The sequence below is a fragment of the Doryrhamphus excisus genome, chromosome 11, assembly GCF_030265055.1.
Source record: "Doryrhamphus excisus isolate RoL2022-K1 chromosome 11, RoL_Dexc_1.0, whole genome shotgun sequence".
Lineage (NCBI taxonomy): Eukaryota > Metazoa > Chordata > Actinopteri > Syngnathiformes > Syngnathidae > Doryrhamphus > Doryrhamphus excisus.
This window is the reverse complement of record NC_080476.1, coordinates 8,680,859-8,697,883: the sequence shown is the minus strand read 5'-3', so window position 1 is coordinate 8,697,883 and position 17,025 is coordinate 8,680,859. Positions and strand designations below refer to the sequence as shown.

Here is a 17,025-nt window from a genome sequence, read left to right as displayed (position 1 = left end):
ATAAGTGATCCAAAAAGGACCAAACTGTTCAATTCAAATATTTTATTCACACTTTATACAAGCAGTCAACAAGCTACATTTGTCATGTAGATGAACCCCACGCTCCCATAACTAAACTGTGTGCAGATATGGTTGAGATTTGCTACAAAAACCATTAAAGTGCTGACAGTAAAAAAAAAAAGGGATTGACTGACAGCAAACCTGCCATTTAATGTAAACAGAATTTAACTAAGGGGGAAAAAAAATGAAAACCCTAAACCGACAATTGGTCAGGGGAAATGTGCCTGAAAAACAAGCAGCAAGAAACAGTTCCTGTTGGGATGGCGTGGATCACCAAACCATCAACACAGCGTTTTTCTCACCTTGCCTCCCTTGACGCCATTGAGGAGGTCGCACTGCTGCAGGACGTCATATCTGCCGCTTTGCAAAAAACACAACACGGTGGTCTTGCAAGTCTCCTTGCACGGCTCAGAAACGTGCCCCTTGTGTCGGAAGTACCAGAACTTCTGGAAGAGGCGGTCGTCGCCGAGGAAGGTGCGCATGAGGCCGTTCCAGTCTGAGGGGAACAGACTGGAGAGGCCGTAAGCCTCTGTGGCACGGTACAGCAGAGTCCACTTGGGGTTCTGTTCTGGTGTGACAGGCTCTCCTGCTTTGTGGTTGGCCTCAGTCAGGTTGAGGATGTAAGTCTCGTGGTCCAGAACCAGACGAGAACTACCTTCGTAGTTCCCGTCAACGTAGTAAATACGGTAACCTGGGACGACGAATGGATTTAAAATCAGTTCTTCATTTTACTGTCAGCTAGACTACCTGATGGGCTCACCTGGGTTTAAATTGACATAGGTGGTCACGCTGGGAGCAATAAAGGCAACCCCCAGTGGGCGGGTCATGGTCTCTTCGTCATAAAACATCTGGAACTCATCAAAGTGGGTGTGGCCAAAAAACTGACCAGTAATTGTGCTCTCATATCTGGGGAAAAAATAAATTTAAAATGATAATATCTTACATTCATTTATACTTGCAAACCAACAGGAGGCACCTAATGAAAAAAAAAAATACAGTGAACCCACTCAGTGTAGATAATGTCATACCAGGCCACTTAAATAAAAAGGCTGAATGCCAAAAGTTCTTTGTTTACATGACTAATTGTTTCAGTTTATTATGTATCAGATGTTGACTTTTCAAATCAATATACCTGTTGAGAATGTGATAGTAGTTCCAGCTCCAGCTACCCAGACACAGACCTGGTGGAATGTGACCAATGATATGTACCTGTACACACACACACAATTAAATCAATGAGCAATCATTCGACTTATGGTTTTGATTTGAAAATGTAAAATATACTCAGATTTCAGCCTGTCAAACGTGAATATTTTTTTAATTTCCATAGTCAGCCATGAAAGCAGACCCATAATGTTATGCGAATGTCTTGTTTTGCCTAAAACACAATCAGCTTTGACTTAACAGCAACTTTGAGTCATACTGATTTGGTCCGTCTAAGGGCCTACTCCATTAATCAAGTCCATCTAGGCTAGGGCCTACTCCATTAATCAACCAAGTAAACAAATGCTAGTTGCAGCCCTAAAATTCATCGAGAAATAATACTAATAATAATAATAATAATAATAGTAAATAATAAAGATACTCTTGACAAAGCACTTGTGTAACGTCTACATGTTCACCTTCTCTCCTTTGTCTTCACTGGCCTGAAGAACATGGACCAGCCACTGCAGCTGGTTGGCAGGGTCGGTGGAGTTCACCATGAGCCAGAAGTTTTCACGAGCACAGAAGTTCATGTTGAGAGAGACCACCCGCAAGCCCGGCTGGACCTCCATGGTGTAAAATCCTCCATATCTGCAACATATTACATAATCCATAATTATTATTGACCTCTCAGCAGCGTATTTAAAGAAATCAAAACAATGGCTACCTCAGAGTCTTCAAAGCTTGCTCTGGCAGCCATGGTGCCCACTCATCAGCCATGGTGTCATAGAGCCAGGCGGAAGATCTGTTTCCGTGAACAAAAGGCGGAGGGAAGCTGTTCACTGGCGTGCTCTCGTGGTTCCCAACAGCAGGATAGACGGTTACATTGGGACCCAGATGTCTGAGAGAACAATAAAATCAAATCAATCAACAGCTACTGATAAATATTTGATCAGAATCTTATCCCCATTACTTCTGGATGAGCCTGGTGATCACTGTAAGTTCCGACAGCTGCTGTTTCCTGGTTTGGGACCACACGTTGTGTGCAGGTATGTCTCCAGTCCAGTAGACCCAGTCCCAAGGTCCCGCCTTGGCCACATTTTCCAGAAGGTTCTCCACCGTCCTGAGTGGCAGGTCACACTTACTGTATGTTCCCCAGTAGCCCGCCTCCCTCCGTCGCCACAAGGGGGAAATGGAATCCTTACGGCAGCACAGAGGCTCCTTACAGTCAGCTGCCGTGCCAGCGACATACTCCTGGCATTGAAGGGGGGGGGTTGATTTTTAATACTACAACAGGATTACATCTACTGTGATGGAGTTGCTTACTTTGTCCCAGTGGATGTCTGTCAGAAACAGCACCCTGCTCTGTGGAGAACCAGGTTCAGGAGTTACAGGTGGCGTGACAGGAGGCTTGGGGCTCTTGGGCAAGGTGATGTTCCACGACGCGTAGATGTCAAACTTGCCGCAGGAGGGCCCCACCAGCAGGGCACACGCTTCCGTGGGCCACAGCAGGGACTCTTGTAGGGCCCGAATGAAATCATCCCGAAAGAGCTCGGTTATTTCGTGACAGACCTGCTCGTCAGCCAGGTGGAGGCGGATGCAGGCTTCGCCGACAGCGCGTGCGACTCGCTCTTCATTTGCATCGCTCTGGAAAAGGAACCAAATATTCTCATTTGGATCTAAATGAAGGGATTGATGGAATGTGTAGCTTGTCTGTTCGAAACTACTGAGGTCAAGCAAAGAGATCATGTGATTTTTGGTGCCACAATCAGTTATAAAATCCACAACAGGAACCATTTACAACCTAAAGTTACCCGAGTGGAAGATGACACTTGACTGTTTTACACAGACAAGAGGGCAAAGTAGATGACAAATATGGTGGTGTAGTTTGTTTTGTTTGACAAGCTTGTAAATGATTAAGGCCGAATTCAATAGTTCTCAAAATATGGCAGAGTGAGCCTCCTGTCAAAATATACAGATTGTGTATAGATTTTACCAGCAGTGCCACATCCAGGATGGTGAAGACTACTTGGCACACACGGCAGGAGACGTTGGTCCAGTTGAATCTAAACCTTGGCAAACTGAGGCGCTCCACGACCAATTGGGGCTGACCTGAGATCTGTGCCGGTTCACACGAGCCGGACTGCGGCAGCACAAACAACAGCGCTGAGGCCAGCAGTAGCCCGTAGGAGAGCTGTACTGTCGGCAGCTGTGTCATTGTCCCAGTGGCAGTCTTTAATTAAATGTCGTGACAAGAAAAAAAATGGGGTCAGGTGTGGAACTCTAACGTGTCCGTTGAAAACGGCCAATTAATTAGAGTACACAAAGACAAAATAAACGTGTATAAACGTCAAGCTAGCAAACTTTTATCCAGTACCTGGGTCAATGCAGACGACCGTGCCTAGTCCTTTCCCTGCCGGGTAGGAACCCACTCGTCTTCGGTTTGCAACCCAGTGACGAGTCCCCAAAAGGCGTCGTGGAAGAAGCTGCTACTTTGTGATCCTCTGCTAGGTCAACTGAGTCCCGCCGTCTCTTTAAGGAAGTCAGACTGTCAGCTGGTTGGTCACGTGAGCGGCACGTGAAACCTATTTGTTTTCATTAAGGCGTAGTTCTTTAACCTTTTTATCAATATTATTTACTAAGTGTTAATTTGTTTAAAAATCGTCATCATCACTATTACGTGTCAAAAATGGACTGTATTGTCTTTATACCCTTAAAGAATCGACATGACAAAGAAGTGACACATGCCCTCGAGTGGTCATAGTCGTCATTACACCCACAAGGGGGTGGAGCTACGACCTTTAAAAGGGGCCTCAGCCCTCCATATCATAATCAAACAGAATCTTGCAGTAGTTTTCAAGAGAAAAACAATGCTTTTATAATGACAATGATCATTATATATATTTTTAATATTGTTGAATGTTGCTGAATTCAAACATATTCAACCCTTTGTTTACCTCTCGCAACCTTTGGTACACATTACAGTGGCACTTTCACATTCACAGTAAACCTAGTTAGTCTTCATACCTAGTTAGAATAATACACTAAAGTCTACAGTGTTTTATTATATGTCATTAGTCCTTAGTCATTTTTGCAAAAGGTCCCCTATTTTGCAAAAATTAAATGACATGAAAACATTCTTTATTCTCTTTATTCTAAAGTCTCTATTCTCAGAATCTTCTAAAATAATTTTTAAGTGATTTAAATTCATCAGGGTGTAACCGAAGTCAGGTGGGATAGGCTCCAGCATACCTGCGACCCCAATGAGGGTAAGTGGTATCGAAAATGGATGGATGGATCTTCATCTGACTAAAATATGACTTTTCCTCCAAATATTACAATTTTATTCTCATAAATGACTTATATTTTGTCGTTAGACTACAACTTTTTTCCTCTAACATTTAGTGTTATTCTCTTAAGATAACTGCTTTTTTCCCCTCATTTTTGCTGTTTTTTCTTTTAATTTTTCAACTGAAAACTGAAAACCCTGATAATTTTCCTAATATTATTGCTCCAATCTTTTCGAGTGCAACTTTATTATTTGTTTTGTTTGTTTTTCATTTTACAACTTTAATAAAACAACGCCCATTTTCTTTAATATGTCAATCAAATGACGACATCAACCCCCCCCCCCCCCATTCTCATAAAAACACGACCACTTCTCGTTTGAGTATAATTTATCACGCTTTTTTTTGTTGCCACACGGCAGTGACAGATAGCTGTCGCCGGTCAGGACTGGTGGAAGGCTATCTGGGAAATAATCTGCGTTAAGCTGCTTTATCTCCGCCTAGCTGAGCCTGAACCGGGACAGACTGCTGCACCACCGGTCCACTGGCAGACCAGACCCCAGCACACGTGGGAAGAAGAAATAACACAATGTCGGTGTGCAAAGTTGGCTAATTCATCACTTTGTGGAATACAAGTGGGAAAGGAAAACGCTCCACCAGAACCACAACTTGCTGTTGATTGAAGCAGAACACAACACAAGTGCACACTGGGATTTGAACAACGGTGGGAAACTGGCAACGGTGGTCTGGGCATGGAACATATTACACTTTGGATATTCTTGATAACTACTTACGTTTTGCCAGGTAAGTGCTCCTGTTTCTTTTTTTAAACTTATGAATGTGTACATTTGCACATTTTTGAGGTGATTCTTTCTTCTTCTGTCATTTTATGGGATGGTAGACACTTCAGGGACACACTTGTCAGTCTGAGTGTCGATACTGTTTAATTCCCAAACACTTGCACTGATTGCATTTGTTTCGTTTGAACATTCTTGACAACACGATTACAGTTCTACAACTGTCTGAAAAGGAGTAGGAAGAAGCATATCAGCAATTACTAATAGTTTGTTCACTTCCTGTGTTTAATATGTTACCCCATTTTTTTTAAATCAGGAAAGAACAGAACATCAACACTTAATAGTAAAGTTAATCAAGTTTGTAGAAAGTAATAAATGAATAAATGAAGCCGTCAAAAAAATGGACAGTCATGAATGTTTTGAGATTAAAAACAATTGCGTTTTAATATTACAATTATTACATTAAAATTATGACTGTTGAATGATTATTATAAGTCATATATATATATATATATATCATTCGTTCATTCATTTTCTATACCGCTTGTCCTCACAATGGTTGGGGGCGTGCTGCAGCCTATCCCAGCCGTTTCCGGTAATGTTGTCTGTAAATGTACTATATATTTCTTCTTTTATGGTTTTTATGTGTGTTATATGTGTGTCTTTTACGGTGCCTGCCTTAGGACAACAGATGAAATTTAACTATCGCAGCTAATTCTGGCATTTTTATTGTCATATGTTCATCAATTAGAATTCTCCTTATTAAATAAACTAATAAATAAAGGATACATACTCTCAGTGAGGATATATCAAACTAAATTTAATTATTTTCCGTCATGCCTTCCATGTCACAGACTTTTCTTCACACCCTCCCTGAATTGATATTCTATTGGGAACCTGGTAATCTTTACTTATTTATTTATCTGTACAAATCACAGTATGGGTTGTTGGCACCAGTATTCACAAACAAACAACAGCCCCAGTATTTGAGGACCACTGATTAAATTGTGAGAATAAAAGTACAGGAGTAATGCAGTCTGTTTTTCGTAACACATCGATTCCTTTCCAATGTGGTCCCAACTGGGGCTGCAACTAAAGATTATTTTAAAGGGGGGCCATTATCCTTTTTCCACTTTTCTGACCTATACATGTAGCTAGAATGTTGTATTGTCGTGTTAAACAATGCTAAAAATTCAGATAATGAGGGTTGCGCATTTGGAAGTGAGCCCTGAAAGAAGTTTGGTTTGGATCAAAACACTCCATTTCAAAAGATGTGGTAAAACTGCCCCTTTGTGATGTCACATAGGGGCGGATTTCTTTATATGGTTCATAATTAGGACCAATCAGAGTGGAGTGGGCATGCCCAGAGGCGGGCTGTGAGTGGAATAAATGAAACCAGACCGTTTTGGCAGGAAGCACAAATGATAACAAATACAGCTGGAATAGGTGCAGATTCTGGAAAATCTAAAAAGTTTTGTGAGTTATTGTGTGGAGCTGCTCTATAGGAGACCACAACTCAATACAACAGGTGGAAAAATTAGCATAATAGGTCCCCTTTAATCGGTCAATTGGGCTGCACGGCGAATGAGTGGTTAGCGTGCAGGCCTCACAGCTAAGAGACCCGAGTTCGATTCGACCCCCGTGCATGCGTGGGTTTTCTCCGGGTACTCCGGTTTCCTCCCACATTCCAAAAACATGCTAGGTTAATTGGCGACTCCAAATTGTCCATAGGTATGAATGTGAGTGTGAATGGTTGTTTGTCTATATGTGCCCTGTGATTGGCTGGCCACCAGTCCAGGGTGTGACAGCTGGGATAAGCTCCAGCACCCTCTGCGACCCACGTGAAGATAAGTGGTAGAAAATGAATGTGTGGATATCTTGTTTTGGCTAAAACATAACGAGAACACAGTAAGGCTGCTTTCATGGATGACTAAGGAAACGATTAATTGATTACCAAAATAGTTGTCGATGAATTGGGTAATCGATTAACCATTGTTGTCCCCCACAGTTAGTTAGGACTAGATACTTCTAGTCCTAACTGGTGTTTCATTGCTGTGGGACCGTCACCCCTTTAAGTCCAGTTGTGGAATGAATAATAGCTGCCCCAACAGATGACCAGCTAGTGTCAAACTTGTGTCCGGGTCCAGAAAAAGAAGGAAGGGGGCCAAGGAGGAGGAGCCTGTTACATAACAACAATAGTGGCAGCATACGGATGTGTTGAGCCGCTCCTGACATCTGCTCTGATGATTGCTTTTTTCACTCAGGCACCGATAAAGCCCTCTCCATGCCAGCTGAGCAGTAATTTGCTGGTGCCCTTACATATGTACATGCTCCTGTGTGTGTGTGTGTGTGTGTGTGTGTGTGTGTGTGTGTGTGTGTGTGTGTGTGTGTGTGTGTGTGAAGGACAGGGGATTAGATCTGAGGGTGAGACAACACAATTGCTGCCAAATCCCAAACTACCATGTCTTCACCTGCTTGGTGCACACTCATGCTAACTGTGCAAATGGAGCACCCAGATTGAAATAATCTAGTCCTCTTCCACAGTCTCTTGTATGATTGACTGCTTCCCGATGTTCTGCCGTGCACATTCTATATACTCCCCATGTCTCCTCATCTGCTCTCGTTTCCTCGTGTCCCCAAACAGCAGCAAAAAGAGTCATGATAATCCTGTGAGCCGCCCGCTGAATGGAGGCCAAGTGCACAGTCCACGCTGCTGCACAGATTACATGCAAACATGCACACACCCAAGCACTCACAAACAATGTCAGATTATATTATTATTATTTTTTTTTAAAGGAACTTGCATTTCAATCTGTTAAAACAAGGATGTAATTTTGCTGAGTGGATGTCAGGAATTCATTTCCATTGTTGGGAAAGACGTGCAATCTGTTGCTTTTAGGGATCAATGGAGCAGCACATGAAAGCGTAGCGTAGTAATGTGACTAACTAAACATCCTGGAAGTGGTGTGTGTGTGTGTGTTCCTGTGTGGGAGTTGTGTGTGTCAGATGGCATTTATTGTGTGTCAAATTTCTCCACCGTAAATTACACACACACACACACACACGCGTAATCCCTGATCAATCACAGATTTGATGTCGCTGAGATTAAACAGTTAATCTGCCCTCTTGCTGGGTTTCAGGAGGTCATTTTGAAGTGAGTGAGGAAGACTGTTGTGTCGGAAAAAAAATACAGGGGAATGCTGGGATTTTGGTGAGAGATTATTGTACTTTGTTTATGCGTAGAAGTGATGATGTCATAATGATATCATGGCATTGCCTTTACTCGACGTTCAATCAAACCTGTCAGCATTCACATCATTTTTTTCCCGTCCTGTCCAGTCATCGGGGCACCACCCACAAATGCCCTTACATGCTAAACAGATTTTTTACCCGCAAGGGGGGCCCAAGCCCCACCCCAACACTCAGCCCAGTTCCCCGAGCAGCCACCACAGTGCAGTAACGCCAAACCCCAAACCGTAGCGGTGGCACGCAAACCAACACCAGCATGGGCCACACCCCCCAGAAACTGCCGATTTAGATCAGGGCAACACGCAGGACGGTCCAAAAGAGTGATGCTGTACCTCTGGAGGAAGTCCTTTATCAGGAGAGAATTATGAACTGCAGTGTTGCTCTGATGTTACAACATAGAAAACCTGTTTATGGCCTTCTTAATACAGTTTTAAACATTATTAGAGTCCCCTTGACATGAAATAACACCCCTATAGTCACCTTTACCCAATATACAGTAGTTGATATAAACAGGTAATACATTTTCTACCGCTTTTCCTCACAAGGGTTGCGGGGGTGCTGGAGCCTATCCCAGCTGTCTTTTTGGGCGAGAGGCGGGGTACACCCTGGACTGGTCGCCAGCCAATCACAGGGCACATAAAGACAAACAACCATTAACACTCACATTCATACCTATGGACAATTTGGAGTCACCAATTAACCTAGCATGTTTTTGGAATGTGGGAGGAAACCGGAGTACCCGAAGAAAACCCACGCATGCACAGGGAGAACATGCAAACGCCACACAGAGATGGCCGAGGGTGGAATTGAACCCTGGTCTCCTAGCTGTGAGGTCTGCGTGCTAACCACATGAACACCATGCAGCCTGATATAAACAGGTGTTGCAGTAAATGTGTTCTGGACATGTGGAGGGCAGGAAGTGGCTTCGAGGGTTGGAATGGATTACAGCGGCAACAGAATCCTCTCTTATTATAATGATTGTTTTGTTCTTATTGTCGGTTGTGAGATAAATCTAATTGATGTTGTTCCAGCAATCAAGTCTGGTGCTTGTGTGTCTCAGCCAACATTACAGTAAGATTACCGACACCTAGTGACCAGTGTGGAATAGCATCACGTCTTTGAATGCATCTTCTGAATTATTTTATTTCATTCATTCATTAATTTTCTATCGCTTTTCCTCACGAGGGTCGCAGGGGGTGCTGGAGCCTCCAGCACCAGCCAATCACAGGGCACATATAGACAAACAACCATTCACACTCACATTCATACCTATGGACAATTTGGAGTCGCCAATTAACCTGGCATGTTTTTGGAATGTGGGAGAAAACCCACGCATGCACAGGGAGAACATGCAAACACCACAAAGAGATGGCCGAGGGTGGAATTGAACGCTGGTCTCCTAGCTGTGAGGTCTGCGCGCTAACCACTCGACCGCCGTGCCGCTTATTTTATTTTATTTATTTTTTTTATTCATTAACCCATTAGCTTTTGCAAAACCCATATACAATTTGCTTAAACTTGCATAATTTTAAAATGCTTTATTTAACCAAACACAAAACAGCATGATTTATTAATGAATATATGTGTGGAAAAACAGTGATGGAGTATAAACACAAATCTCAAACCGCAACTCTATAGCCAAAAATCGCGCTTTATGAATGATGAATTCAGCACTTATTTTAAGATGACCTGTTCACATGCGTAAAACAACATTGCCATTGTTAAGTTGTTTCCCATGCTGATGCTGTTTTTAGGTCAATGTGGCATACAATGATGAGGTCATTTCCCATCGTTTTTAAACAATGGAAGAATGAATGAATGGGGCTTGGAGAACAGGAAGGTGATAGAGAGACAAATGCAGAGCAAAGATAGACTCTCTGCTCTTCATCTAAACCTCTCATCAGCTCAGCAACACACGGTGTTTGTGTGTGTGTGTGTGTGTGTGTGTGTGTGTGCGGTTGGTTTTGGTTGTGTCAGGAAGCACTTAAACTTCTTATTGTGTGTTTTGCTTTCTGTGAATATTCACTTACCCGGATGAGGTACTAAACTGATTTCGTTTCTAGTTTCAACCTCATGCCAGTGTGGAATTAGACTACAATCATATTATTTAGCTGAAATTCTCTTAGCTGACACAGATGCATTTTAATATTCCTAAAGGCTGTAATCTACTGTACTTCTTTCCCTCCATATGGTCCACTTGGACACAATAAGCAGACTGCAATACACTTAACATTATTAATGTAACATATTATGCATCATACTGAGAGCTGTTTACAATATTTTGCTCGTCATGTAGATAATAAAGAAACTAAAATGACATTGTGGTTTGTCAAAATGACATTTTTCTGGAGAAGTAAAGTGGTGGTTACACAGCACTATGTCTGCAATGTCAGCCTGGGGTGTTTTTTTTTAATGGCTACAGTGTGTCAGAGAGGTAGGAGCAAAAAAAATGATGTTGCCATCAATATTCGGCCATTAATATGATGGAAATAATAGAGTTGTCCTGTAAATGTTTATTTTATTGAATAATAACAGGGTGTATACTGCCTCTAGTACTGCCTCCACTACTTTGACTGTAAAGCCCTCAACAAGGTTTTATGATGTATTTATATACATGCTGTGACCATACAGTAAGAGGTACATTCATGATATGTAATATGTACAGTATTTTGCCGTACAAACTTTTTTGCACCTTCCCAAACTGATATTGACTGTGGCACACATAGCACATGATATCAAAACACAGTCCATTTAAATGTGGGCTAATACTTTACAGATAATTTGGTTTCTATTTCTATTTGTAGTTGTTCATATGCTTGTTCTTTATGTTCATATCATATTGTTTTGGAATGAGCTCGTTAGCGGAGTGAGGTGCTGTGGTGTCACTACACCAGGAAAATAGTTCTTCGTGTTGGCTGCTCCAATAACAATGTTGCTGTAGTTTAGTTTATATCCAGGTCAGTGATGCAAAGAGAACATTGTTGACGTTTTTTATAGGCTTTGTAATTGAAATAGGTGTGTCCCATTACGTGCATTTTTAGCTCCAACATGCTAGCTGTTTTTCTTTCTGATCGACATGTACTGTAAATATTGTTGTGTCATGTTAATTAGTGTATGATGGCTAAGTGTATGAGAATGAGAGCAGTGATTGTTTTGTCCAGTGTCCCATTATAGTTGCAGCTTTGAGACTAATTAGAGCTGTGTAGGCTAGTGTTCTGTACGTGCCTAGCCGCTTAAATGGAACCTCTCAATGTCTCTCAGTGTCTACTCCAGCACAGTAAACGCACGTGACTGAAGACTGCGGACATGGGAAGGGCTCTGTTGTGGATTTGTTGCAGAGGATCAGTAAGGTAGTGGGGAAGAGTAGCCAAACAAATCGCACTTATTTATACCTCGCTGTAATCCCCGACCTTTGACCTCGGCTCACCTCTCACGCTGTTCAACTGTATCGCTTTTGACGGTTCACTTCATAAGCTCTGCGCATTAACAACATGGAGCCAGACGCGTAAATCCTTTGATACAAATATTGTCTGCAATACAAGTTAATGCGTGGCGTCTCTGATCTGACATCAGATATGACGGGACAATGAATACAAAAATGTACATGCTGGTTCAGCCAGTTATACTAAATAGTTGTTGCTGTGATTGTTTATTGCATTGAAATGTGCCTGACACTCTGAAAAATCCTCCTGTGAGGTTTTTTGGTGACGTGTGTCCACTGTGCACCTGTCAGCCAATTAACCACTGCGCATGGTGCGCTTCACCTGCGCTGAGAGTAGACCAGGTCGGAGCTGGTGAGCTTCAGCGCACCTGCGGCGCACTGTTTTGTCACAAAATTGTCACTGCACCAAACGTGGTGAAAATGTGGACACCTCATCCTGGTGCGCCACCACGCCCATCTCGGCGCAGTCTACTAGATTGGCTGCGCACAGTATGTGTGCTGGAACAGATTACCACTGCACGGGGTGCTAACTTATCCATGCTAATTTGAATACATTTTACTTATCTTTTTACTTTTACTTTGAATTATTTTGCTATAAACTGTATTAATGATGGTGCTTCCTGTTTTCAATTTGGTTATTAGTTATACATGGATGAATGAAATGTGCGCCACAAATAATTTTTCTTTTGTACGACACAGGAGGGAACGGCCAAACTGTAGAGATGGATGATGGGAAATCAGGGTACATGGGATCCAAGGTGGATCTCCGCTGTCGGTTCATCAACAGTTCGCCGCCTGTCAAAATCTCCCAGGTACTGCTCCACTTTAGTAGTAGTGGCCTTATAAATAAGCATGTTGTCAAATTATCATTAAAAGTAGAGCATTATTATTTGTGTATCTACAATAATAAGGTAAATCTCAGTAGGCCCAACTCTTTGAATCCCCCACAAGGTGACGTGGCAGAAACTGGTGAACGGCACCAAGCAGAACGTGGCCATTGCCAACCCCTCCCTTGGGGTGTCCGTGGCCCCTCCCTACAAAGACCGTGTTACCTTCAAGAACGGTGCGGTGAGGCGTCGCATCCCTAGTCTCGAAGACACCACCATCACCTTCTCCTCACTGCGCCTGTCCGACGAGGCCTCCTACATCTGTGAATACACCACCTTCCCTGCGGGCAACAGAGAGAACGCAGTCAACCTGACCGTCTACGGTAAGATGATCATGTCTGTCCAATAAATAAAAAGACATAGCTGGGAAAGTTAATTCAAACCATCTCCCAGACAAAGAATATTGTATGTATGTGTCCAAACTTTTACTGTACCTGAGTCACTAGTCAGTCAAACCTAGGATTTTCAACCACCCAAGTTTTGTATAATTCGGTTTTCATAAACTGTCTCAGTGCCTTAAGCGTTGTATGGTATTGGGTACCCAAACAAAGCACCCTAAATGTGGCTGACTCACTGTCCATACTGCTAAATAACCTACCACGGGGCCAAAGTTGTGTCAGCATGTAAATATTTCGGGTTTTTTGACATTTTTACCCCCATGTTTAGTTCGTCCCACCACACAGATGACTCTGTCTACGCCCACTTTGGTGGCTCGTGCGTCCAACCTGAAGACACCGGTGGCTACCTGCATCTCTGCCAATGGAAAACCACCTGGCGTCATCAGGTGTGTTTACATACACGCTCTTAACCCGATTAATGCATTAGTTTTAGGGAAGACCTGTTTCTGATATCGATTGACATTGGTAATATATCTCATCTCATTCATATTATCTACAGACTGTATTGTATATAACTCTGGGAAAAACTGTTGATTTTTGTTAATACTTGGGTTGTTTATATTGTTTATTTTTCTATATTGTGTATTTTGTACTGCTTAACTGACTCTGTACTCTTGCTGCTGTGCAATACAAATTTCCCCACTGAGGGACGAATAAAGACATATCTTAATCTTAATCTTAATGACGCTTGGACAATATTGGTAAGAAAGCCGATATAGACCATCTGTAATGCGTTTCTTTCTCTAGTTTTTGCACGGTTACTCCTTATTGTTGCTACACAAATATTGCTGAACCCTAGTGGGAAAAAAAGTGTTATTACAAACAGTACTTTAGCCCGTGTTTTGAGAATATGCACTGATGTATCTACATTCCGTGTACAGGTGGGAGACACGGGTACCGGGTGAAGTGAGCACCCGTGAGTACAGAAACTCAGACGGAACATTCACTATTCAGAGCGACTACATTCTGGTGCCCAGCAGAGAAACACACAAGGAGACGCTCACTTGTGTCACCTCATACAATGATGAGGTGTTCACTGACAGTGTCACCCTGGATATTCAATGTAAGTCCTCAGATAGATGTTTATAGCAGCTTATGTAGTAGCTTGAGGATGCTCCTTTCTGTGTGCACCAGATGAGCCAGATGTTCTAGTGGATGGCTACGATGGAAACTGGTACCTGAACAGAGAGAACGTCCAGCTGAGCTGCCAAACCGACGCCAACCCGGCCGTCTCCCTCTACCAGTGGAGGCTGTAAGTCAAGAGGAACAATTATTCAGTGAACCCTCTGCAGTTGTTAAGCGTCTCTTCCTCAGGATTAATGGCTCCATCCCAAGCAACACCGAGATCCGAGATAACGTCCTCATCTTTAAAGGGCCGGTCACGTATGACCTGCAGGGGACTTATGTGTGCGATGCCACCAACAGCATCGGGACCAGGTCAGGCTATGTGGAGGTCAGCGTTATAGGTAAGGTGACAGCCCAGCATGGAGGACATCCGGTCCAAAGTCACCCTGATGTCGATGCTGTCTTTGCAGAGAAGCCTTTACCGCAGATAGCGACTGGTGATGTCATCAGTGTGGTGGCCCTGTTGCTGGCGGCAGGAGTGTTGATGGGAATAACCATTACGGTGCTGGTACTCAAGATCAGGAGCAGGAAAGATGATCGCTCGTATGTAAACACTTCTGTGAAAGTGAAATAGAAGATTTTTCAAAAGACAGTTTTGACTGAATTTTCTAAGCACACAGGATATGGAACCTAATAAAAGAAAGACAAAAAAAAGTTTGTTTCTACCTTTTTCTGTTCTTTTGTGATTAGCAGTAGAACATAGGTAAGTTTCAGGAAAATATCAGTTGCCGACTAAAAAAGGGAGAAAACTTCAAGCATAACTTTTCACTACGCCAAAACATAAACCAACATACATCAAAATAATAGTGTACTTACAAATACAACACCTTCAGTTATTTACAATTTTCACATTTGGAACTGAACTGTTTTCCTACAATGCGTAACCTTCTGCATGCTACACTCCTGTACGTTCTTCCACTTCTTCTTGTCACATGTGTTTTTTCCATTTAAATTCATTCTTTTTCCTTTTGCTCAGAGACGACTCTCCATCAAGAAAACTGTCTCAGGCAATACGGAAAAGACCTGCAGAAGATATTCAGGTATATAATACAGTAAATGCTCTACTTGTAGCAGTTGACAATAACACTGTCAGAGGTATTCATTGAATATAATTTAACCCCCACAATAATATACTAAATATAAATGTAGTAAATCTGAATCTCTCCACAGCATTCCGGTCGTTTCTATGAGGAGCTTCCAAACACAGCGGACTACGTGAGCTACAGATTAGCGTGTAACAAGGAGGACTACCCAGAGCCCTACTCACCCCCCATCAACCCCCCCTTGTCCTTTCTTCCCCAGCACCCTTACCACTCCCCACAACCCACCACGGGCACCAGCATCAGCAGCACCAATACATCCAAAAACACCTGCTCTCCACACTCACACACCTCGGCCATCTTTAAGTACCCGTCAGTATCAGGCCTGTCCTCTCCTCCCCCCGGGGTCGGGGCGTACACTTTCCCCAAAGAGCAGTACGTCTGAAGGAGCAGGCTGGCTGCTTATGGCAATTCAGTTGAAACTTTTCCCAAGAGGAGTAATGCGTCTCACTCTGGAATACTTTTTATTTTTTGGACCGTCTGCACTACTCTCATAGGACAATGCAGCTCTGGACTTTTAAAGCACATTTTCACCCCCCTGTGTCCAATGTTTGATTGTCTTTCTTTTTTTAAAGGGACTATGCTCTGCCTAATTTATTGTAGGATATCCATCAATAACAGTGAATTATTATTTTGTAAGGAAAAAAATGATTATATTAATTTTCTGTCTAGTAATCACTGTTTTATCCTGCACTCATGACTCATCATATTTGACCTTTTTTGTCCTATGTATTGTGTTTGTATTTTGACATGACATTTTTATTTACTGGTGTTATTTTGTTGTTGTTGTTGAAATTTAATAGTGTGGTATCTGTTCTAGTATTCATTGACACTGGTTGTTGGATGAACTTGGAATTTTTAGCATTTAAATAAAAAAATGAAGCTTGTATCTGTCGTGTCACATTTTCAGTTTGGGGACTAAAAAGTTTTGAATAACATTTTTGATTACTAATAATTCATTTGAACATTTAAATCATGAAAACATTTAAAATATTTGAAATTGGGAAATACAAAAAATAATATTTTAAACTAAAAAATTATATAAAATTATAATTATATAAAAAGTAAAATAATACAAAAATAATCCAACATAAATACAGCAATATTTTTTAATAAACAAATGAATTATATTTTACATTGGGAACTAATTTACTATTTGCATGTTTCGTATAAGGGAACCATTTTTGGTAACTTGGTATCACTGACAACCCTAAGTTATTATACTTTTTTATAACAGTACTGATAGTACTGATGTCTTGAATTGGATCTGGAAGTCTGTGCGAGTGTTCCTGACGTGTCCAGTGTCTGTGCCGTCCTTTGCCAAGTGGCTGAAACTGATCAGCGGCCTACATTGACTCAAGGCACATGTCTCCTGTTACGTACTCCTGCTTCCACTTAATAGTCCCCTCCCGATCCTCTCTCTTACTACTTACACTGATGATCTTTAAAGGATAATTCCTCCATGGCCAGATTGAATCTACTGTATGTACAGGCATCATACATCCTAATCAAAATTGCAAGAATTTACATTTGATCT

At 42.1% G+C, this 17,025-nt stretch overlaps 2 protein-coding genes across 3 annotated transcripts; one reads left to right on the top strand and one right to left on the bottom strand.

Annotated features, from left to right (window-relative positions):
* Window positions 1-27: 27 nt before the first annotated feature.
* smpd1 (sphingomyelin phosphodiesterase 1) lies at window positions 28-3,750 on the bottom strand. The gene is made up of 9 exons (XM_058087044.1): window positions 3,581-3,750; window positions 3,200-3,436; window positions 2,530-2,850; window positions 2,177-2,457; window positions 1,931-2,104; window positions 1,683-1,854; window positions 1,193-1,269; window positions 821-966; window positions 28-751 (listed from the first exon to the last, which is right to left on the bottom strand). The coding sequence occupies exons 2-9, from the start codon at window positions 3,419-3,421 to the stop codon at window positions 342-344; spliced, it is 1,803 nt and encodes a 600-aa protein (XP_057943027.1). The 5' UTR covers window positions 3,422-3,436; window positions 3,581-3,750; the 3' UTR covers window positions 28-341.
* A 1,163-nt stretch (window positions 3,751-4,913) lies between these two features.
* Window positions 4,914-16,377, top strand: LOC131137885 (nectin-1-like). 2 transcript variants are annotated; one of them, XM_058086280.1, is made up of 10 exons: window positions 4,915-5,294; window positions 12,678-12,790; window positions 12,930-13,188; window positions 13,532-13,649; window positions 14,145-14,326; window positions 14,398-14,515; window positions 14,578-14,729; window positions 14,799-14,931; window positions 15,365-15,428; window positions 15,559-16,377. In XM_058086280.1, the coding sequence occupies exons 1-10, from the start codon at window positions 5,243-5,245 to the stop codon at window positions 15,871-15,873; spliced, it is 1,506 nt and encodes a 501-aa protein (XP_057942263.1). In that variant the 5' UTR covers window positions 4,915-5,242; the 3' UTR covers window positions 15,874-16,377. The 2 variants fall into 2 exon arrangements, with proteins under 2 accessions (XP_057942262.1, XP_057942263.1); XM_058086279.1 differs by having other exon boundaries at window positions 4,914-5,294; window positions 14,578-14,931.
* Window positions 16,378-17,025: the final 648 nt, after the last annotated feature.